The sequence below is a fragment of the Lepisma saccharinum genome, chromosome 1 (assembly GCF_977018435.1).
Source record: "Lepisma saccharinum chromosome 1, izLepSacc3.1, whole genome shotgun sequence".
In the NCBI taxonomy this organism is placed as follows: domain Eukaryota; kingdom Metazoa; phylum Arthropoda; class Insecta; order Zygentoma; family Lepismatidae; genus Lepisma; species Lepisma saccharinum.
Genome location: NC_139229.1, coordinates 196,369,152 through 196,387,665, shown reverse-complemented (window position 1 = coordinate 196,387,665; position 18,514 = coordinate 196,369,152). Strand labels below are relative to the sequence as shown.

General features: G+C 38.4%; 1 protein-coding gene across 1 annotated transcript; it reads right to left on the bottom strand.

Annotated features, from left to right (window-relative positions):
* Positions 1 to 1,692: 1,692 nt before the first annotated feature.
* LOC145991026 (uncharacterized) lies at positions 1,693 to 15,243 on the bottom strand. The gene is made up of 4 exons (XM_083126700.1): positions 15,122 to 15,243; positions 9,999 to 10,154; positions 4,051 to 4,221; positions 1,693 to 1,963 (listed from the first exon to the last, which is right to left on the bottom strand). The coding sequence occupies exons 1-4, from the start codon at positions 15,200 to 15,202 to the stop codon at positions 1,781 to 1,783; spliced, it is 591 nt and encodes a 196-aa protein (XP_082982826.1). The 5' UTR covers positions 15,203 to 15,243; the 3' UTR covers positions 1,693 to 1,780.
* Between the last annotated feature and the right edge of the window lie 3,271 nt (positions 15,244 to 18,514).

Genomic DNA, 18,514 nt, shown 5'->3' with positions numbered 1-18,514 from the left:
TTTATTTGACTTGCAGCTTACATGTGGCTGTTTACGCCCACCTACATGTCAAATATTTGCAATTCTCGTTGCAAGGTTGATACCTACAGGTTTGTGTCCAGATACCTTGTGGTACATTTGTGCTGATAACGGAAGTATCCGAGGTTCACGTGGTTGCATTACGGCTAAAACACGTACAACCACAGTAACAATCTAATGATGAATCAGTAGCGAATATACTGCCCTGTTCACAGTTGCAAACTATTACATGTGTATCCGGTGCGTAGATAAACACAGTCGTCGGAGAGCCTGTATTGCTATATTAACGACTTATATCCCTGTATTTTCAACCATTTTTGCCACTTGCCTCATAATGCCCTGAATATAGATTATATTATGTGTTGCTTACCTTTGGAATTTTGAGTTCTTTCATATCTATTTTGTCATCTGTTCTGTGTGTCACAGGCAACTAGTATCAGAAGGACGAAGTCGATAGACTAAATTGTAGATGCCAAATTAGTAACTAGAATTGCAAAGATTTTACATGTAAGCTGAGACAAAATTCGATATGACCACTTCCACTTGAATTCTATTTTGTTTCTACCATTTTTCGTATTGTTTGTTTACTTCCTGTTAGGTTACAGAACATGTTTTCTCGTTTTGTTTTACGGTACATAATGTGGCTGATTGTAGCTATGTCATTTTTCATAGAATATGTGTATTCCTGGCAACCCTGGAACACATCGCTTCACGACGGGATATGACGTCACAAATTCAATCAAATGTTGTGTTGTGGTTGCCAGCATGCAGGCGGCAAAACTGGCTTTTTTAACGACTGTAGCGCTGAAATGATGCACCAACGAGAAAAATGTTACTGAGAAAAGTTGTTTGTTTTGATGTCCTGTTTACGTTTCCGTGGTCCGTGGGCGCCTTTAAAATGACACCTTGTATATTATTATACACTATGACTGACATTATGCCCTATCCGAAAATTTAATATTAACGTATGTTTTCATTGTATTAAGCAGATATTCTCCCCTCGTATTTGCGTCCTTCTTTTTCTTGGTAACAACAATTTTAAGATTATAATTCCTGTAAATAAGATAGCCCTAGAGGTTGCGAGACATGAAACAGAAGATTTTTTTTTTGTAATAACTATTCCTGACGATAAATGTGTATATATAAAACAAAGGGCCATATTTACTAGCTACGTGGAAAAGTATAATATCACGTGAAAATAAAGTCAGTTATTAAAAACAACTATAAAAATAAAAGTTTTAGTTGCGCGTAATTATTGTGCATTATTCTTTACCGGATTCTCAACAATAGATCACTTAAATTGTAAAACTTGCAAGTGACGTAAAAAAGTGCTGTGCAAATTTTAAGGCTTTTTTGAGTTCTGATATCTTTTCTGTTGTTGACGATCGTATTTTCAAAAGTCTTACTTTTCCAGCACTGATTATTCAACTATCATGTTCAGACATCATTTCTGAGGTTAAGATGATATTAAACTTGCAATTTAATGTAATAGCAGCACGTTTCCAATGGGAGAACAATTGCCGATCAAAAGCGTGGGGGCACAACAGGTCTGCTGTCACTTACAATAGTTTGTTTTGACCAGGCCCATTATGCTTGTGCAGGTTCCTCCTTTCTCGCGTTGGCCAGACCGCCGCTGGGAAGAGATAATATTTTTTGTCATATATAAAGAATCTGTACGTTCATCAACAGATAATTTATTAATAATACAATTTTTATAAATATGTATGGTCAAAGCTATTAACACTATGCTATTTACTCAGAATCAATGTTTCTTTGATTTCCTTGAATCGGGTTCTAGTATAGCCTCAATGTGCTGGCAACCTATCACCTCCTTATCAAGGTAGTATTTCACATCTATTTGGTAATGTCCTTCATCACATATGAGCTTCGAGGCTGAACTTGGACTTTCCAAAGTATTGTAAGTGCCAGAAGAAGTATACGTTCCCTGAAAGTAAATACATAATTAATTAATATATTTTAACCAACTCTGTAAAATTATTGGAAAAATCCTCGAATCAAATTATGAAAGTTAATTCTTAATACAGTAGAGCATCGATTATCCGAAACAATTCGGAACTGGGGGTGTTCGCATAACTGATTTTTCGGATAACCAATCATTTACGAAAAAAGTTGTGCCAGTGTCAGAGGAGCAATATAAAACAAAGAAACAGTGATATTAAACACATTTTGTATATATTTTATCACACGTCTTACAAATACATACCTTACATAAAGTAGTACAGTGAAGTAGGCCTACAGTTTAGGAAAAGAAGTCCAAAATTGTCTTTTGCTTCAGAGCTGAGTCTCGTTTTTTTTGCCGCTAAAGCTCGCACATGTTTTAAAGACAGCAATTGGACAGCATCACATTCTTCTTGTTCTTCAAACCACTTCATAGCCGTGTCAAGGCAATGAAAAGCTTCTTCACTGGATGGTAGCACGGTCGTCGTCGCTAGGCTCTACCTCTTTAGTCGCCATTGCAAACGGCATAACAACTACAGCAGGATCTGTCGAGTGACGACGCGAAGTTGGTCACGTACGCCGGTTGGCAGGGAGGTGGAAAGCGCTGCAGCACCACAGCACTAGCGGCCGCTAGCGGAACTACATTTGAATTTGCCGACTGGAACGCTTTCGGTTAACCGATGTTTCGGTTGGTCGATATTCGGATAATCGATTCTCTACTGTATCGGAAATACTCGTGTAGTTCAAATGTCTACGAACGTAGATATGAGTTAAAAACAAATTTATTATAAAGCGCTCTTTCGTATGTAAGTGTTTCTCTTCATTTAATTATGGTAGATGATATTCAATGATGTTTTACGATTTCTACATTAGCATAACAATTCCTTTTACTTCTGATCTATTTTTAACCCGTGGCCCAACAGCCCATTGAGGGCCCTGGTCTACCTACGGACTACAGGCCTCACTCCCAACTGATCTTACTCGCTCACCCGAGGTGGGAGATCATTCAACCAGTTACGGGGTGACGTGTGGTCAACACGATGAACCCCCAGAAGTTGTTGTAGGCTTCCATGGCTGGGTTACGTTACTTATTCGTAGCTCCCCAATTTCCTCACAATCAATGGTGGGTGACCACCGGTCCCATACACAGGCCGAAATCTCACTTCCCCAGGACGCTCTAACCTGCGCGCGTCCCGTGGCGGTAGCCCAAAGCAAGACGGCTTTCACAGCACGACCACGGTGCGGGATTCTGATCTACATAGTAACTAATTAATTGGTATTGTTTATGTTATGCTTGTCTTATTTCATTTGAATTTAATGGACATTTTAAATGCGTCTCCTAGCAATATATGGAACCTTTAGGGTTATTATAAATGATTGACCCAATTCCATAAATTCACTGTAGCTTTATTATTTGATATATTGTCAAGAAACCTTGCAGACTTGTAGAAAAACTCAAAAAGTTTTTTTTTGTTGCAAGTTCGCTTCTGATTTCTGCCACGAGAGTGCAGCAGTGAGCATTTATTCAATATGGCGACAGGGAGAGAGAAAGCTTATGTTGTGCTCGAGTTTCATTCACATCAGTCTGTCGTAACAGTGCAACGACACTTCCGAACGAAGTTCAACAAAGATCCACCAACTGCCAAGTCCATTCGGCGATGCTTCTGTAAGGGGAAATCAACTGGTCGGCCTACAGTGACTGAAGAAACGGTTGAACGCGTGCGAGCGAGTTTTGCACGAAGCCCACAGAAGTCGACAAACAAAGCAAGCAGAGAGCTGAACATTCCACAGCCTACCATTTGGAAGATCTTACGGAAACGATTGAAGCAGAAGCCTTGATAGGGACATGCTGCACCGAGTGTGGAAAGAACTTGATTGATATTTGCAGAATTGCTAGGGGGGAACATATAGAGCACGTGTAATATGTCACAAAAAAACTTTTTGAGTTTTTCTAGACGTCTGCGAAGTTTTTTGACAATATGTCAAATAATAAAGCTACAGTGAATTTATGAAATCGGGTCAATCATTTATAATAACCATATGTAAAATTGTACTTCTTTTTCAGGCACTTACCTTTGGTATAGGACACTTCTTATCTTCAAGACCTTCGGCGTTTTCAAAAATTGCAGAAAATATTTTGTCTTGTCCTATCAGTTCCCCACATCCATCCTTTATATATATGGGAGGATTTTCTTCACAGTTGTTCATGGTACCTTCAGGACACGTAGTCAACTTAATTTCAACCTGAAAAAGTGTTGTATTTGTATCATTTAGAAAAGTATAGCATAGTGATCGTCAAGTAAGATATAATATTTTTATTAGAATTCAGTCACAAAAGAACTTATATCAACATGGAGTCAATAAGTAATTGTAAGAGCAGTGTCAAAGTTAACTTGTAATTCTCGAAGCACTTACGGAAAATTATCTTATTTTGAAATTTTATGGGGCTAAATGATTCAAAGCTTCGTGGGAAAAGTTTTTTTTTCATTACTTCCAAGATGAACAGACACTTTTTTGCCAAATGCATGATGTTATGGAATAATAAAATGGGCGACATGCAGAAAAATAGTATAAAATGGAAGAAGGCTTGAGTTGATAATGATGCATTGATTTAGTTTCCAGAGTATTACTAGATTTTAAATTTTTGCCCATATTGCGACATTATCCGTTATTCCATATGATACCATAGAAGGAACGTCACATGGAATTTTCATTTTTTTTCTTTCTTAAACGCAGCACAAAAATTTCCCGAATGTCAGATAAATCTTAATACTACAAAATGTAAAATATAATGGAATTGATGAGGAGTGAATGATGATGGCATTACAAAATTGATGAAGGGACACTAAAAAAACACCCTTGTCTGGGCGGGAATTCGAAACTGGGACCTACTTTCCTGAATTTTGAAATTTTCCACGGTGATTCAAATCAACCTTTGAGTATAGAAGATGCACTTTTGGGGACTAATGAGGAATTGTAATTTTTGAATTACATTTGCATTTTCAAATGGCCCGCTTAAGGTGTTAAAAATTAGCAAGATAATTTAAAATTTTAGCAGCTAAAACCACACATCACAGATTTCGTTCCTTAAAAAATATTTTCTTTATATCCTTTCAAAATTAAAATTTCAGCATTCGAATAGAATATTCAAAATTACTCGTACTTCAATGTTATTTTTTTTAACAGGATACGGATTCCTCCAGTATCTCTCTTTAAAATGTGCCGATTTTGCACCTGTCTATGTGTTACGAGGAACACTACGAAAGTTTTGAGACAGGCTGTGTTATGATTCATTGTCTCGCTTCCAAAAAAAATATGGTAAGTAGCGACATCTTTGCTGATTCACCCATGCAAGTTTCAATCTGTTAGGCTTATCAGTGTTGCTCACAGGGTTTCGTTTGCTTCCGTCCGCGTGGCGTCAATCACCTGCAGCTGTGGAGCTGGGAAGAGAGAATTTCCGCGGGATGATTTTCAAATATTTAAAAAGTGGGTTAAACTACTCCCGAAGCTTTGAGCGATTGCAACAAGCTTTGCGTTACCTTTCTCCTTCCAAAGTTACAATTTTTCGGTGGGGAGAGCTCTAAGGGGAGAGCCGCCGTGCCATGGCTCTACTCTCAGAAAAAGTACATGCTTCGGCCAATTATATTAAATTACGTAATATTAGGTAAAAGGTAAAGTGCTCCCCTGTACATAGCACCACGCCATGAAGGCGTATAGGGGGTGTGGGGGTAACGCCCCACACTTTCTTGATCCGGTCGTGAGTGGGGGTGATGTGATCAGCATTACGCCCCTGACCGCCTTTACCCCCCAGGGTTTCCCCCAGGTACAGGGTGAATCAAAAAGTAAAGGCAATTTTCACATAACATCTTTATTTCCACACGAGAAGAAGAACTACACATATCACTTTTCCACGTGGTGACGTCAGACACACCCAGTCTTCGTTTAGTCTTGCGAAAACACAAAATTGCCTTTAGTTTTTGATTTACCTAGTACATTTACGAACAAGGAGATTCGAATTTCGCAAGCGTTCAAGCTTACGTCTGCCTCATTCCCTGCAGCTGTATGACGCCGCATACCCAGCTTGCTCTCACTTGCTTCGAAACTAGTACAGTGAGGCCTATAAGCGTGCGCAGACCCTCTGATTAGGGGGGGGGGGGTAAAAAGCTTCATGAAAGTTGAATCGGAGTAAGCAAACCCCATTTCATCTCACTGTTTCATTGTATTGATGATTAGAGAGGCGTGGTTGACAGTTACCTCCACACTTTTTGCTACTTCTTGTCCCCACACTATGGCCTCTTAATATAAAGACTTGTCTACAAAGAAAAACTAAACTGTCCTTTCCCCCTCCCCACTTTTCTCAACCAATCGCCGCTATTGATTTCCAATGCATGGGTAAGTTATTCTGCAAGCACATACATGTAACACAACTAACAAACAAAGCTTGATATTTCAGTTTCATAGGAAATAATGCACTTTTCCCTCTGTAGTTGCTTGTAACTTTCGACGGTAAGCTTGTAACGGTGATAAGATTCCTCTAGTCCTACACTAAATTTCTAAATGGGAGTATTAGGGGGGGCAACTGCTATTTCCTTGCCCCCCCCCCCCCCGTAAGCAAGCCTTGGCCCATACGATGACGCATGCGCAGAGGCTTGAAAAAGTCTCGGCGGGAAACAGGGTAGTAGGGGGTAGCTATGCTGGCCACAGGACACCAGCCGAGCCAAATTTCAGCTGGCATAACGCGAGAGCTTTCGCATTGCGTTGACGTAGTTGCAAACTTCAGAGAGTAGTCGCTAATCCTGACTGATTTGTAGTACTCGTTTAAGAAGTAATTCACGAGAAGAAAATTTCCTGCCTACTTAGGAAGAACGAACGTAAAATAACTTACCAAATTTACATAACTATTTAAATAGATGCGTCTAAAGAGCCATCCAGACTTTTTTGTTATCGATTTCTTCCTCAAGAAAAGACATATACCTTGCTCTCACGCACTCAGACACACATGTGTTGCAACTGACGTTGATAATATTCTAGACATTTTCTGTAAAAAGGAATTGTTTAAGTGCCAAAGAAAACTCGCATCACCTTTATATATTTTAAAATATCTCACGGAAAATCTGTCAGTATGAATTTCACTTCAAGATACAATTCAATTTCGTACATTGAATTTTAATAATTTTAGATCCACATTTCATTTAGCAAATAATCATACGTATGTTAGTGGTTGGTAACACAGGTTGTTGATGTACCGTCTGCCGTGTTGGAGTTGCAGAATTATAAAGAAAGAAAGGCGAGAATATCGTGTTCGACTCGGTGTCTCTAATTGTTCAGTCTTTAGTGAAGTGAAAGTGTCTGAGTGAATGAAGATGAGTCAGATTAGTGTATAATTGCATACATCGTTTTCCATGGTACCATAGGATACTAAATTAGGAGTTAATCAACTTGGCCATCTCACGCCAGATTTAAACATCAATTATATTCAAAAAAGTGGTAACGCTGACAACATCGAAAGTTTAATAGTCGCACATATTTCTTAGAAACTCTGGCCGACCTCCGTTCACAGCATGGTACGAAAGATGGGGCCACGGGTTCGAATACCGGCCTGGACATGTGTGTTCTTTGTGAATTTTAACTCATCCTCATCTTCACGATTAACCAAAAGTATCAGAAATGCGAAGTAAAATAAACCAATTTCAGGAACTCTGAATTTATGTCTGCAATTTTGGTAAACAAAGTTCCATTAACATTACCTCTTTCATTAGATTTCTATGACATACGCTACGCTAGGGAGGATTTTTTTTTATATATTGATCACATTTTCACTATCCATCATACCACAGAGCATTCCCTGACATTCGCTACTAGACTCGGCGGCAAGCGGTCCGGCATCAGCGCTTGTCTTTCCCGGTGAACGGGTCCGCAAAAGTCGCTTATATTAAACCTCGTAAAAAAGTTTAGAGTAACAGGGTCAGTTCTGAATAAAAGTGGAAAGAAAATGGGGAAATAAAGTATACAAAGACAATCCGCATACCATCCGTGAGTTAAAAGAGAGTATTGTACGAAAATTCGGGAGAATTACAGTAGACGAACTTGCACGTGTAAATGCCAATTTCCTTCGGAGATGCCAGGAATGTGTTGCAGCAGAGGGACATCATTTTCAACACCTTCTGTAGTCAAGGTTAGTACACAATATGAAAACTGTAATTTTAATAGCCGATTCTAGCGACTGTCGCTGACCCGTTCACCGTGAAAGACATGCGCTGATGCCGGGCAGCTTGCCGCCGAGTCCTGATATGTTCCTAACTGGGCGAAATTAATCAGCGTATGCTGTCTATTCAACTTTGGAAGTTCAAACCTCAGTATGAATATTCAACATTCGCTCAGACTGTTAGGCAAATAAATAACATGTGCCCTGATGCATGCTAAAATATTATATCAATTTTGTGGAACAAATTTCCATATTATAAATTTATATTAAAAAGATATTGAGTTTAATGACAATGTTCAGTTCATTTAGTATTTCATCATTTGTTGCTTCTTGACGATGTTGCAATTCATAAAAACCCAAGTGTGTAATTACTTACTTTTATTTTCTCATTTTAAATCGCTTTTCCACCTATATCGATTAATCACAGCAATGAGGATGAACAATGATGACGTTAAATTGATGAAAGGAAAACTCATGCCCACTCATACCCGGACTGGAATGAAGAACATATCGAAGCGAGAACGTGAGTAGTTTACTCAATGCATTCGGTTATCAACTTTGCTTTACATATATCTGTCTGGTATTTATATAAACGTCTGGTCTAAGGCGGTCTAAGTCCTACGGTAGTAATGTAACCGTTCGTGAAAACCTGCAACAACGACCGATAGTTCATCGTGCTGACCACACGCTACCCCGTAACTGCCATGTGGGAGTGAAGCTGGCACTTCCCGTCCCACAAGGGCTGTTAACTGTTTCAGTACTTTGTTTCTCCTCAAGAGAAGAACTATTTACGGAGTACAATGACCCAAAAGCGCCTCAATTCTCTGCCACGGTGTCAAGTACATAAGGAAAACTGGATAATATTGACACTAAAGAGATCGTAAAAGATTTCATTGAAAGTTGTGATAGAAAATTCAAGTAGAAGTTGAGAATATTCTGTGTTTAGATATATCACTGTTTTATTTCATCAGAATTAGGTTGTTTTTTTTAAATTATACCCGTAAACATGCGTGTGCTACTTAATACTCCGTTGCTGTGGCTGGAAGTTGTAGTGTCATATATTTATACGATATGAAACCAACGTTTGAAAAAATACGTGTGTGTGTGTGTGCTTGAGCATGGGTGAAGATATTAAACTGCAAAAAAGAATAGAGGGGATAGGTATTATATACCGAACAAGATAATCAAATTTTCAATCAATCTCGTTAGTTTTGTGTAATTATATAATCAAAATATAGTCAATTTTTGTCCAGCTAATAAAAGTTTGATGTACCCTTATTGTGTTTTCGGAGCTTGTAATTACAATTTTTGAAAGGTTTTTTACAAGTGTGTCGTTACTATTGACTCTCCCCACACATACACACACACAAACGAAAGAAAGTCAGTATTTATGCTTTGCTTAGCTTTGACCCCCTCCCAAAAAAAATATCGGAAGAAATTGGCGCCTATGGCTACATTCGACAAAGAAAACTCCAGACGCGTTTCTGATGATTGCTGGTGATGAAACCTGGAGATATATATATATATATATACACACACACACAGAGACATAGGCGACGACGATTAGGGGAAAGTTCCCCCAACTTTTGCCTCCGCAATATGTTAAATCTTATCTAGCAAAGGAAAGTAAAGCAAACTGTCCTTGCTGCCCCTCCCCAGTTTTGGAACCCAATCGCCGTCACTGTGTGTGTGTTTATTTTATATATATATATATATATATATATATATATATATATATATATGCATATGTACATGAAAATTTATGGTTTGACTACTCCGTGTTATGACATTGCAACGAAAGATCATATTTACTTACCGTGAAGGAATCATCCAAGTCATCTTTCAAGACAATCGTGGAGTTAATCTGTGTTGTGGTTTTATTCACCTTCGTCCAGTCCACATCTTTAATGACAAATTTACTGTCTTCGTGGTCCTCGCAGGGTTCAAACTCATGCAATGTGAATTTCAAATCCTGAAAGGAAGTAAAATTTGATTATATTCTTTGTGCATTTCTTACAAGAACATGGGTAAGACAATACAGTTCACTCGGAGACGTCTCCTGCATGGAATTCTCCTCCCCCCTCCCCCCTCTTGCATGGTACGAGAAAATTTGTTATACTCTATCCCGGATATTTCTGGAGCAGGCGAACGAAAGCAAGTCTCAGCGGCGCAAGTAGATACGCGAGACGGCTCCACCAACGAACGCGTGAGAGAGAACGGGATTGCTTGGAGGGGAAGAAAGCGACTGCAGTTACAAGCCTTCGCAGCGGTGTTCTGATTCCAGGGATAGAGTATAGTCTTAATTACTCTCCCCGAAGATATTTTGATTGCTATCTTCTTGAAGATGAACCAAATTGTGTTCCTTTATCTGCATAGCAAATAGCAAGAGTCTTAGCTGTATATTAAGATAGTTGTTAGTAAATATATCACTGGTTTTTATTTACTAAAAGCAAACAACAACACTCTAGCAGAGTGAGGTGGGGCAGAACGGAATAGGGTACCCTATACCACCCTATCTCTTAAGACAAGTTTCTACAAAAAAATGACATGATTTCGTCATTCCCTCTCTTCACAGATGGTTCGTCATTATGTATTAAAGACAACCATCAAGATTGGTGTACGGAAGCAATGACTGAAACTGTCAATGCAGTTAGTGTTGGAAAAATGGACTACAAAAAGACAATCGGCAGCTATAGCATATAGGAAATATACTGGCACAGTGACTGTTATGAAGTCAAGTATTTGTTGTCTACTGTGTAAGCTACGCTAATAGCACTAAACCTAACCTACCTAACCTACCCACATGTTTAATTCTACTATTAGATACATACATGAATAGGTTTGACTTTTGATAACACATATATTCAAGTTGCTATGGCTGTCGCAGTCAGCTGTCAGCTGTCAGAAAACCTCAAGAGATATGTGCAGAAAACGAGAGCGGAATACAAAAAATCAGTTCATTGGACAAGTTAAAGCCTTTTTCTTGCAGAAGTTCATAGATTAGAGCTTCTTCATTCATTAAAAACAATGGAAAAACTATACTCGGTTTGATCATGAGAAAACAGATTGTTGATTTATCAACAACATCAGGTTCAAGAGCAATGCGATTTAACAAAGCGTCAGTACCACAGTTGGTTTGTTTCAAGGAATTATTGACAAATATAAACTGACAGCTTCACAAATATTCAATTGCGATGAAGCTTTTATATCATATCAACTGAAATTTCAAAGCATGAAATTGGAGTACTAGCAGCTGCAGAACGTGGAGAAATTGCATTGGAGTACTCACACTGTGGAATTGTGCTCTTCAGTAGCAGGCTCTTACATCCCTCCAATGTTAATATTTACAACGAAGAGTGTAAAGCAGGAATTTCAAGTCTGTTTGCGACCAGGTTCTTTGGCTGAAGTTGGTGACACTGAATGGATAAATGCAGAACTCTTTGTGAAGGGTTTTCATAGTATTCAAATTGTGGCTAGTATAGACAGTGAGAACGATGAAGCAGTACTAATTCGTGAATTTTGTAATGCATAAATCTTGTATTTTACAAAGCACCCGTTTATACCATTCTCACAAAACAACGAAGTGATTTGAATTATTTGATATATTTTAAAGAATAATTACAATTATGTACTTTATTACTAAAGTTGTTCATTGTATTATAGTTAATAAAGATATTTACAAGATATCTGTAACTTTCTAAAGTTGTAAATTTAATGGTGTTGTTTTAAATAATGTTATAAATTAAGTACCCCTTCTGCTCCGGATTCCTCTACATACATACGAGGGCTATTTTTTTTTTATCAAGGTCCGATCGGTCGCGAAATAAAAACCACATTGAAAATCCGATGAAGCTGTGCGCGAATGTGTTGCGCAGTGTCTCTAGTATGCCCGTTGATCGCATCACATCGCACGTGTCAGTTCGGAGCGCGCAGTGAGCACGGAAACATGCCTATAACATTAGAGTCGCACGCCAAGTGTGAATTGCGTGCAGTCATTCGATTTCTCCATGCTAAGGGGTGCAATGCAACCGAAATTCATCGACGAATGAGTGCAGTGTACGGTGAAACTTTCATGAGTGACAGCAATGGTGCAGAAACTTTGAAACAGGACGTACAGACGTTCATGATGCAGGCGGTCAGGGAAGGAACCGAGTGTCAACCGATGATCTTGTTCAGCGAGCGGATCAGGCGATTCGAGAAAATCGTCGGCTCACAATTTCTGTGTTGAGTGAGTCGTTTCCAGAAATTTCAAGGTCAGCTCTCTATACCATCGTGAGTGAATGGCTTCTGTGTTCTGGGACAGAAAAGGAGTGTTGATGGTGGAATTTATGGAACGTGGCACGACCATCACTGCAGCCTCATACAGCGTGACGCTTCAACTTCTATGAAGGGCAATTCAGAACAAGCGAAGAGGAATGTTGTCATCAGGCATTGTCCTTCTTCATGACATTGCTCGGCAGCACACTGCAGCTGCAACACAGACGCTCCTGCAGCGTTTTCAATGGGAGGTGTTTGATCACCCACCTTACAGCCCGGACTTGGCTCCCTCAGATTTTCATCTTTACGCACATGAAATGCGCAGACAACCAGCTGCAGACCAGCGTAGAGAATTGGTTGAAAGCACAGGCGGCTGCCTTCTATGACGAGGGTATTGGAAAGTTGGTACCACGCTACGACAAATGTCTAAATACTATGTAGAGAAGTAGCTGGAAGGTGTAGCTAAATGTTGCAAATAAAAACATTTTTGATTTCACTGTGTTTTTATTTCGCGACCGATCGGACCTTGTTAAAAAATAGCCCTCGCGTACATGATTCTATTCAGTTTCAAGTAACTAGACCAATTCAATAAAGCTAAATCGCATGCGCTGGCATTGGTGAAAGAGAGTTGCTGCTCTTCTAGGAAAGCGATTAGTATCATTTCACTGTAAGTAATAATAGAGAAACTTCGCAAATTAATGTATTCATTACTAAAGCAAACAAATCTAAAAATAAGAAATTGAGAGTATTTTACAAATATTATTATGCATTTGGAGACATTTGTGGCTAATAAACGTGAAATGTGAAAAAAGGGTATTTTATTTAAAGCTATTTTAAGGGCATGGCATACAATTTCCACGGGAGTCTTCCCAAGCCCTTCCGTCCATGTCAGTGTGCCAACTTAGCTCTCTTGGAGCCAGATCTGGCTCTTTCGTGCACTCTAGCCGAACCCTGTGGCCGAGTTGTTAGCACATCGCGCTGCGACGCCAAGGGTCCCGGGTTCGAATCCCGCTCGGGCTTGGTTGTTTGCGAATGTCCATTCACCAATTTCATCACTCATCCCCATCTTCACAAATTAGCCAAGAGGCACAAAACGCGAAGTAAAATAAACTAAATCAATCAATCAATCTTTCGTGCACTCGTTCGGCTGTGAACTGGGACCCCCTCCACACCGTGCTCCACTATGATGCCATCTCTGGTTCCGACCCATATAGACCACCTTTCGTCATAATTATACATTTTGCACGTGACGTCATATTGTTATATTGGCTGCGTCGCCCCACTCTCCCTTATCTCCCCAGCTATATATATAGCGCAATGTTAGACGTTAAATTGACATAATATTGTCGTCAGGGAATTCTTTACTTTCGATTTCATACCACCATCGGTGGATTATTGAGATGGGCGATACCGCCGGATCTAGATGTTGAAAACTAAGAATAAATTGTCATGAATTTAGAGTTATAGCAGTGCCCATCCCTTTGACAACTAACATTACCCTAGAAGGCACTTTATCCAGCCATCGTAAATCTAGTTCCATGAGAGTTAGTTTTAACTCCATTTAAGGTGAAATTTAGTTCTTTTATGCCCATTAGGTTTGGCAACACTGCCAGGAGGCAAGGGAAAAAGCATTAATCATATGGGAGCATGATTTGATTCATTCTCTTGTGAATATAAAACTTCCGATGGAATAGAAAGAGATGTCAACGGGAAGAGGGCAGTTTGAAAATGAATTTCACCATCGGAAAAGTCGAAACTTTCATTTGATTAGCCGTAACTTGATGTTGAAGGTCATTCCCCATAAGGAATACATGGGATTCCGAAAATTATTCATCATATTTTTTAAACATCGTGTCCAGCTTAATAATCAACATAACAAAATATTTGCACTTGCTACATGGAGAGAAATCCATACTCTTGGATACTCCCAGGTTTTGTTTTAGTAGCAGTGCCCATTCGGGCGATACTGAAATAAATGCACAATTGGTGCGTAATTCTATCTCCTCGCCTTAAATCCAAATTCATATTCTGTTCTAATAAAGTTATAACTCTTGGGCTAGATAACTCCTATTAAGTGCACTATAATGAACTCTGTATATTGACATAATGATGTTATGCTCCGTAAGTCAAGCAGCCTAAATATAAACGTAATTTAACAATAATTTTCCTTTACTACGATCTTTGAAATTCGAATTCTGGACCAAGGGTCCCGGGTTCGAATCCCGGTCGGGCTTGGTTGTTTGTGAATGTCCATTCATCAATTTCATCATTTCATCACTCATCCCCATCTTCGCAAATTAGCCAAGAGGCACAAAACGCGAAGTAAAATAAACTAAATCAAATCAAATCAAAAAATCAATCGAATTCTGAACATTTAAAGACGCGCTGGATCTTTTGCCTACGGCGGCAAAGTTGTTTTCAAATATTCCTCTCATTTCCATAACTGCTATAGTATTCAAATTTCTGAAAAAAATAGTTTCTCCTAAACTAAGAGAGCTCTGAAAATTTAAATCACACAAAAACTAAATAAGAATCAGAAAACTAAGAAACTTGGAAGAGAGACGGAAAAATATGATTTCTGGGATTATGTTGTAGTTGTAGTTCCGTTTCTAAATTGAATAAGTTTGCCTTTGGTAATAACCCATGTTCGTATTTTATGTCATTAGGCTACACAATACTTACTTCTTTTCCATTTACATCTTGGAGTATTTGTTGTACGTTCAAAAGTACAAACGACAGAGCTAAAACACTACAGCTTTTCATACTTAACCTTACTCAATGACGATCGGCTGAAAGAATAAGCTAAAGTGTGACGTTGTGACAAGAGCTAAGGATTTTATCATCTCTATCTGCCCCCAACACAGGAAACTGTAAAGTTTCAATTCTGTTTTTACTCTGCAACATAAATAACGTAACAGGGTGTATAAATGTTCCATTTCCGTCCAACTCAGCATTAACCTTCTTTGTTTGTTCATCCAAGCAGTACACTTTATGCAAAGAAAGGGACAACGGGGCTCTAATCACTGCCAATTTTTTTCCGTTCCGTTCAGGATATTCGTGGCAAATTTCGTTCCTTATATGTGTTAGCAACGTGTTTTGATTTTATATCTTCATCTATTTGAGTTTCAATTTGGTTTTAAGTCCGCTTTATACACAGAAAAGCTAATCGGGACAGGACCTGCAGTTTAAAGTGGAATCCGAACCATAGGTCCCTTGGTTACAAGGCGATTAGAGTTTCATCTATATTTAAAAACGAATATACAGTGTGTGTCTATTTTACCGGGTTGTGAAGTACAAGGTTGTGTCAAGGCAGCCCCTCTAATGAAATCCCTAGGGCCTCCCCGATGGCGCATTGATAGCGTTGTGGCCTTGTAATCAAGGGGTCACGGGTTCGATACCCGATGGAAGCATATAGTGGTTCGGATCCCACTTCTAACTGTAGGTCAAGTCCCGATTAGCCTTACTGTGCATAAAATGTATTTAAAACACCAGCAGCTCAATAATAAAATTCCTAGGATATGTTTGTGACAGGTTATGCCATTAATAAGAATATAAATAGCTCGGAAAAATTTATTTCAATTTTTTTTTTCCTTAACATACAAATATTTTGTTGTCGATCATTCATGTTCTACATTTACTGCTTAACGTGTACAATCAATTCACCAATACCACATGAGTAACAAGCTATCTGTAGTTATCGTATTCCTATAGTGTCGCGGCACATGCGACAATGAGTTAACGGAGAAATTCCGAACTACTGGATCCATCGGATGTTTTGTGGGTAAAAATTCACAGTAGAAGTGTGACTGTGATTTCAACTTATTATATGATGGATTATTTATAATTAAGCATGCAAGACAAGTGGTTGTCATGGTTCCTTTGGCATGAAGTCAACTTTTGTCTAGGTTTGCGATGGCATTTTAATGTAATTTCAGCTCGGTCTTGCCAATGAGGCGTCAAATGTATTTTTTGAGGTCATCGGTGGTTGTGGGATTGTTAGCGTTCATATTACTTTTCACTTTAAGCAGCGGCGTCAAATCGCGTGATCTTTGTTTTATGGGGGGGGGGGGGGAGGTTGCTTATGCAGACTGAAATAATTACGTATTTGAAAAAACATGATCGATAATTTTCTACCATGTCTCTTTTCTACAGGCTTCCGCACTCATATAATAACCTGCCTCCAAATGTGGACATATTCTTGCCAGAACAAAGTTTTAGAAAATTGTTAACGATATATGTATAATTTTGATTTGTTTTCAGCGCCATCTTGTACTCCATTTTGTTGTTGTTATTATTGTTTTCCTGCTGTTACTGTTTCAGTGTAAAATGGTCATTGAGTACTGTATCTGAAACTTTAGATAAAATAAAATAAAAATAAAAAATAACATCGACATCAATGTAGAGGCCCCCAGAAAAACTGACTACACACACTAACCAGATGCTTTCTACAGAATAAATATGTACTTTCCGTTGGGTTACTTTGCGTTCGTCACGTATTTTTATATACTCATTTTAATTATCCATTGAGAAAATGTTCAGGTAAGAACAAAGTGGTCATTTTAGGTTGGAATAGTCAATAATTAAAAGAACAAAAGAAAATCACAAAATAAAAAATAACAAAAATGAGGCCAATGGTGACATAAATTAGCATTTTTAGCAGCATACCATTGAAAGAAATTGGACTGACCTCCGTGGAGGAGTGGTTACAAACGGCAGGGACCCCGTGTTCGAGTCCCGACCTGAGTATGGGTATTCATTGTGAATATCCCTTTATCAGTTTCATCATCATCACTTAACCTCGCGATTAGTCAAAAGTGGCATAAATGCGAACTAAATAAACCAATCAGTAAATCAATTGAAATAAAATGGAGGTCATTATATTAAATCGTTTTTGAATTTCAAGTATCGGATTGTTGTACGTATGAGTACATTGGTACAGCGAGCTCGCCTCACTATCTCATCGCTGAAAGTTCCGGGTTCAAGCCTTCTCTGAACATTGGTGTTCCTTTTATTCATATCCATTATTCATGATCATCGTTCCTGCTCCAAAAGAGACAGAAAATCCTAGATATTAGAAATATATAAATAGATGATGACACGTTTTAAAGAGAAATGAATAAAAAAATGATGATGTATTTATTTAATAGTTATTAACAATAACAGAATATTGCTCAGTAGTGAACAATGATCATAGGCGTAGCTAGAACTTTATATCTGGGTGTGCACAAAGAAAAAAAATGAGGTCTTGTACCTTTTTAATAGCATATTTTGCAACACAATCACTTGGCTCTTTAACTGCACTGATGTTTGTAAAGGAATATAAATTCACTAAATGACAGTGTTGAAAATTTCTGAATATATGTAGTAGAAAAAAATCAAATTGCATAGAAATTACACACACACAAAATGTTCATAAATGTTACAAACAAATACATCAAAATACACGTAATCTATAACAAGAGACGTCTGTCAAAAGGTACAATGTTCTTAAACTCATCAATAACTTCATTTACATCAATAGACGAAGCTTTTTCCTGTTCCACAAATAGCAAGAGTAGGGCTTCCAATCTACCCTGCATCTGAGTTGCTCTTAATTTAGTTTTAACTTGGGTAAGCTTGGAGAAAGCTCTCTCACACGTGCAGCTTGTGACAGGTATAGAAGAAAGGCGCTGCAGTACAGAGTAGAATGCAGTAAATATCTTCTTTCTCCAGTGACATCAAAAAATGGAAAATCTATAGACACCCATTTCATCAGCGACAATGCACACGTTTGTACTAAGTAATGACATTTTCAACTTCTTACAAACTGCCGCTTATTTTCTCTCTTATTGAAATATCTGTCTTTAATTCTCTTTGATAAAGCAGCCCATTAGGGTGTGCCTAGGCACACCCGGCACACCCCGTAGCTACGCCTATGACAATGATACTCATTGAAGCACAGACTTGTCTCAGATACAGGGATAGTGCTAGATACAGCCACAGGCAATATTAACAGCACAGAGAAGTAAAAGCACAATACTGTCATGGATAACACGAATGGATTTTATTTTTATTATTATTATTATACAACCGTTG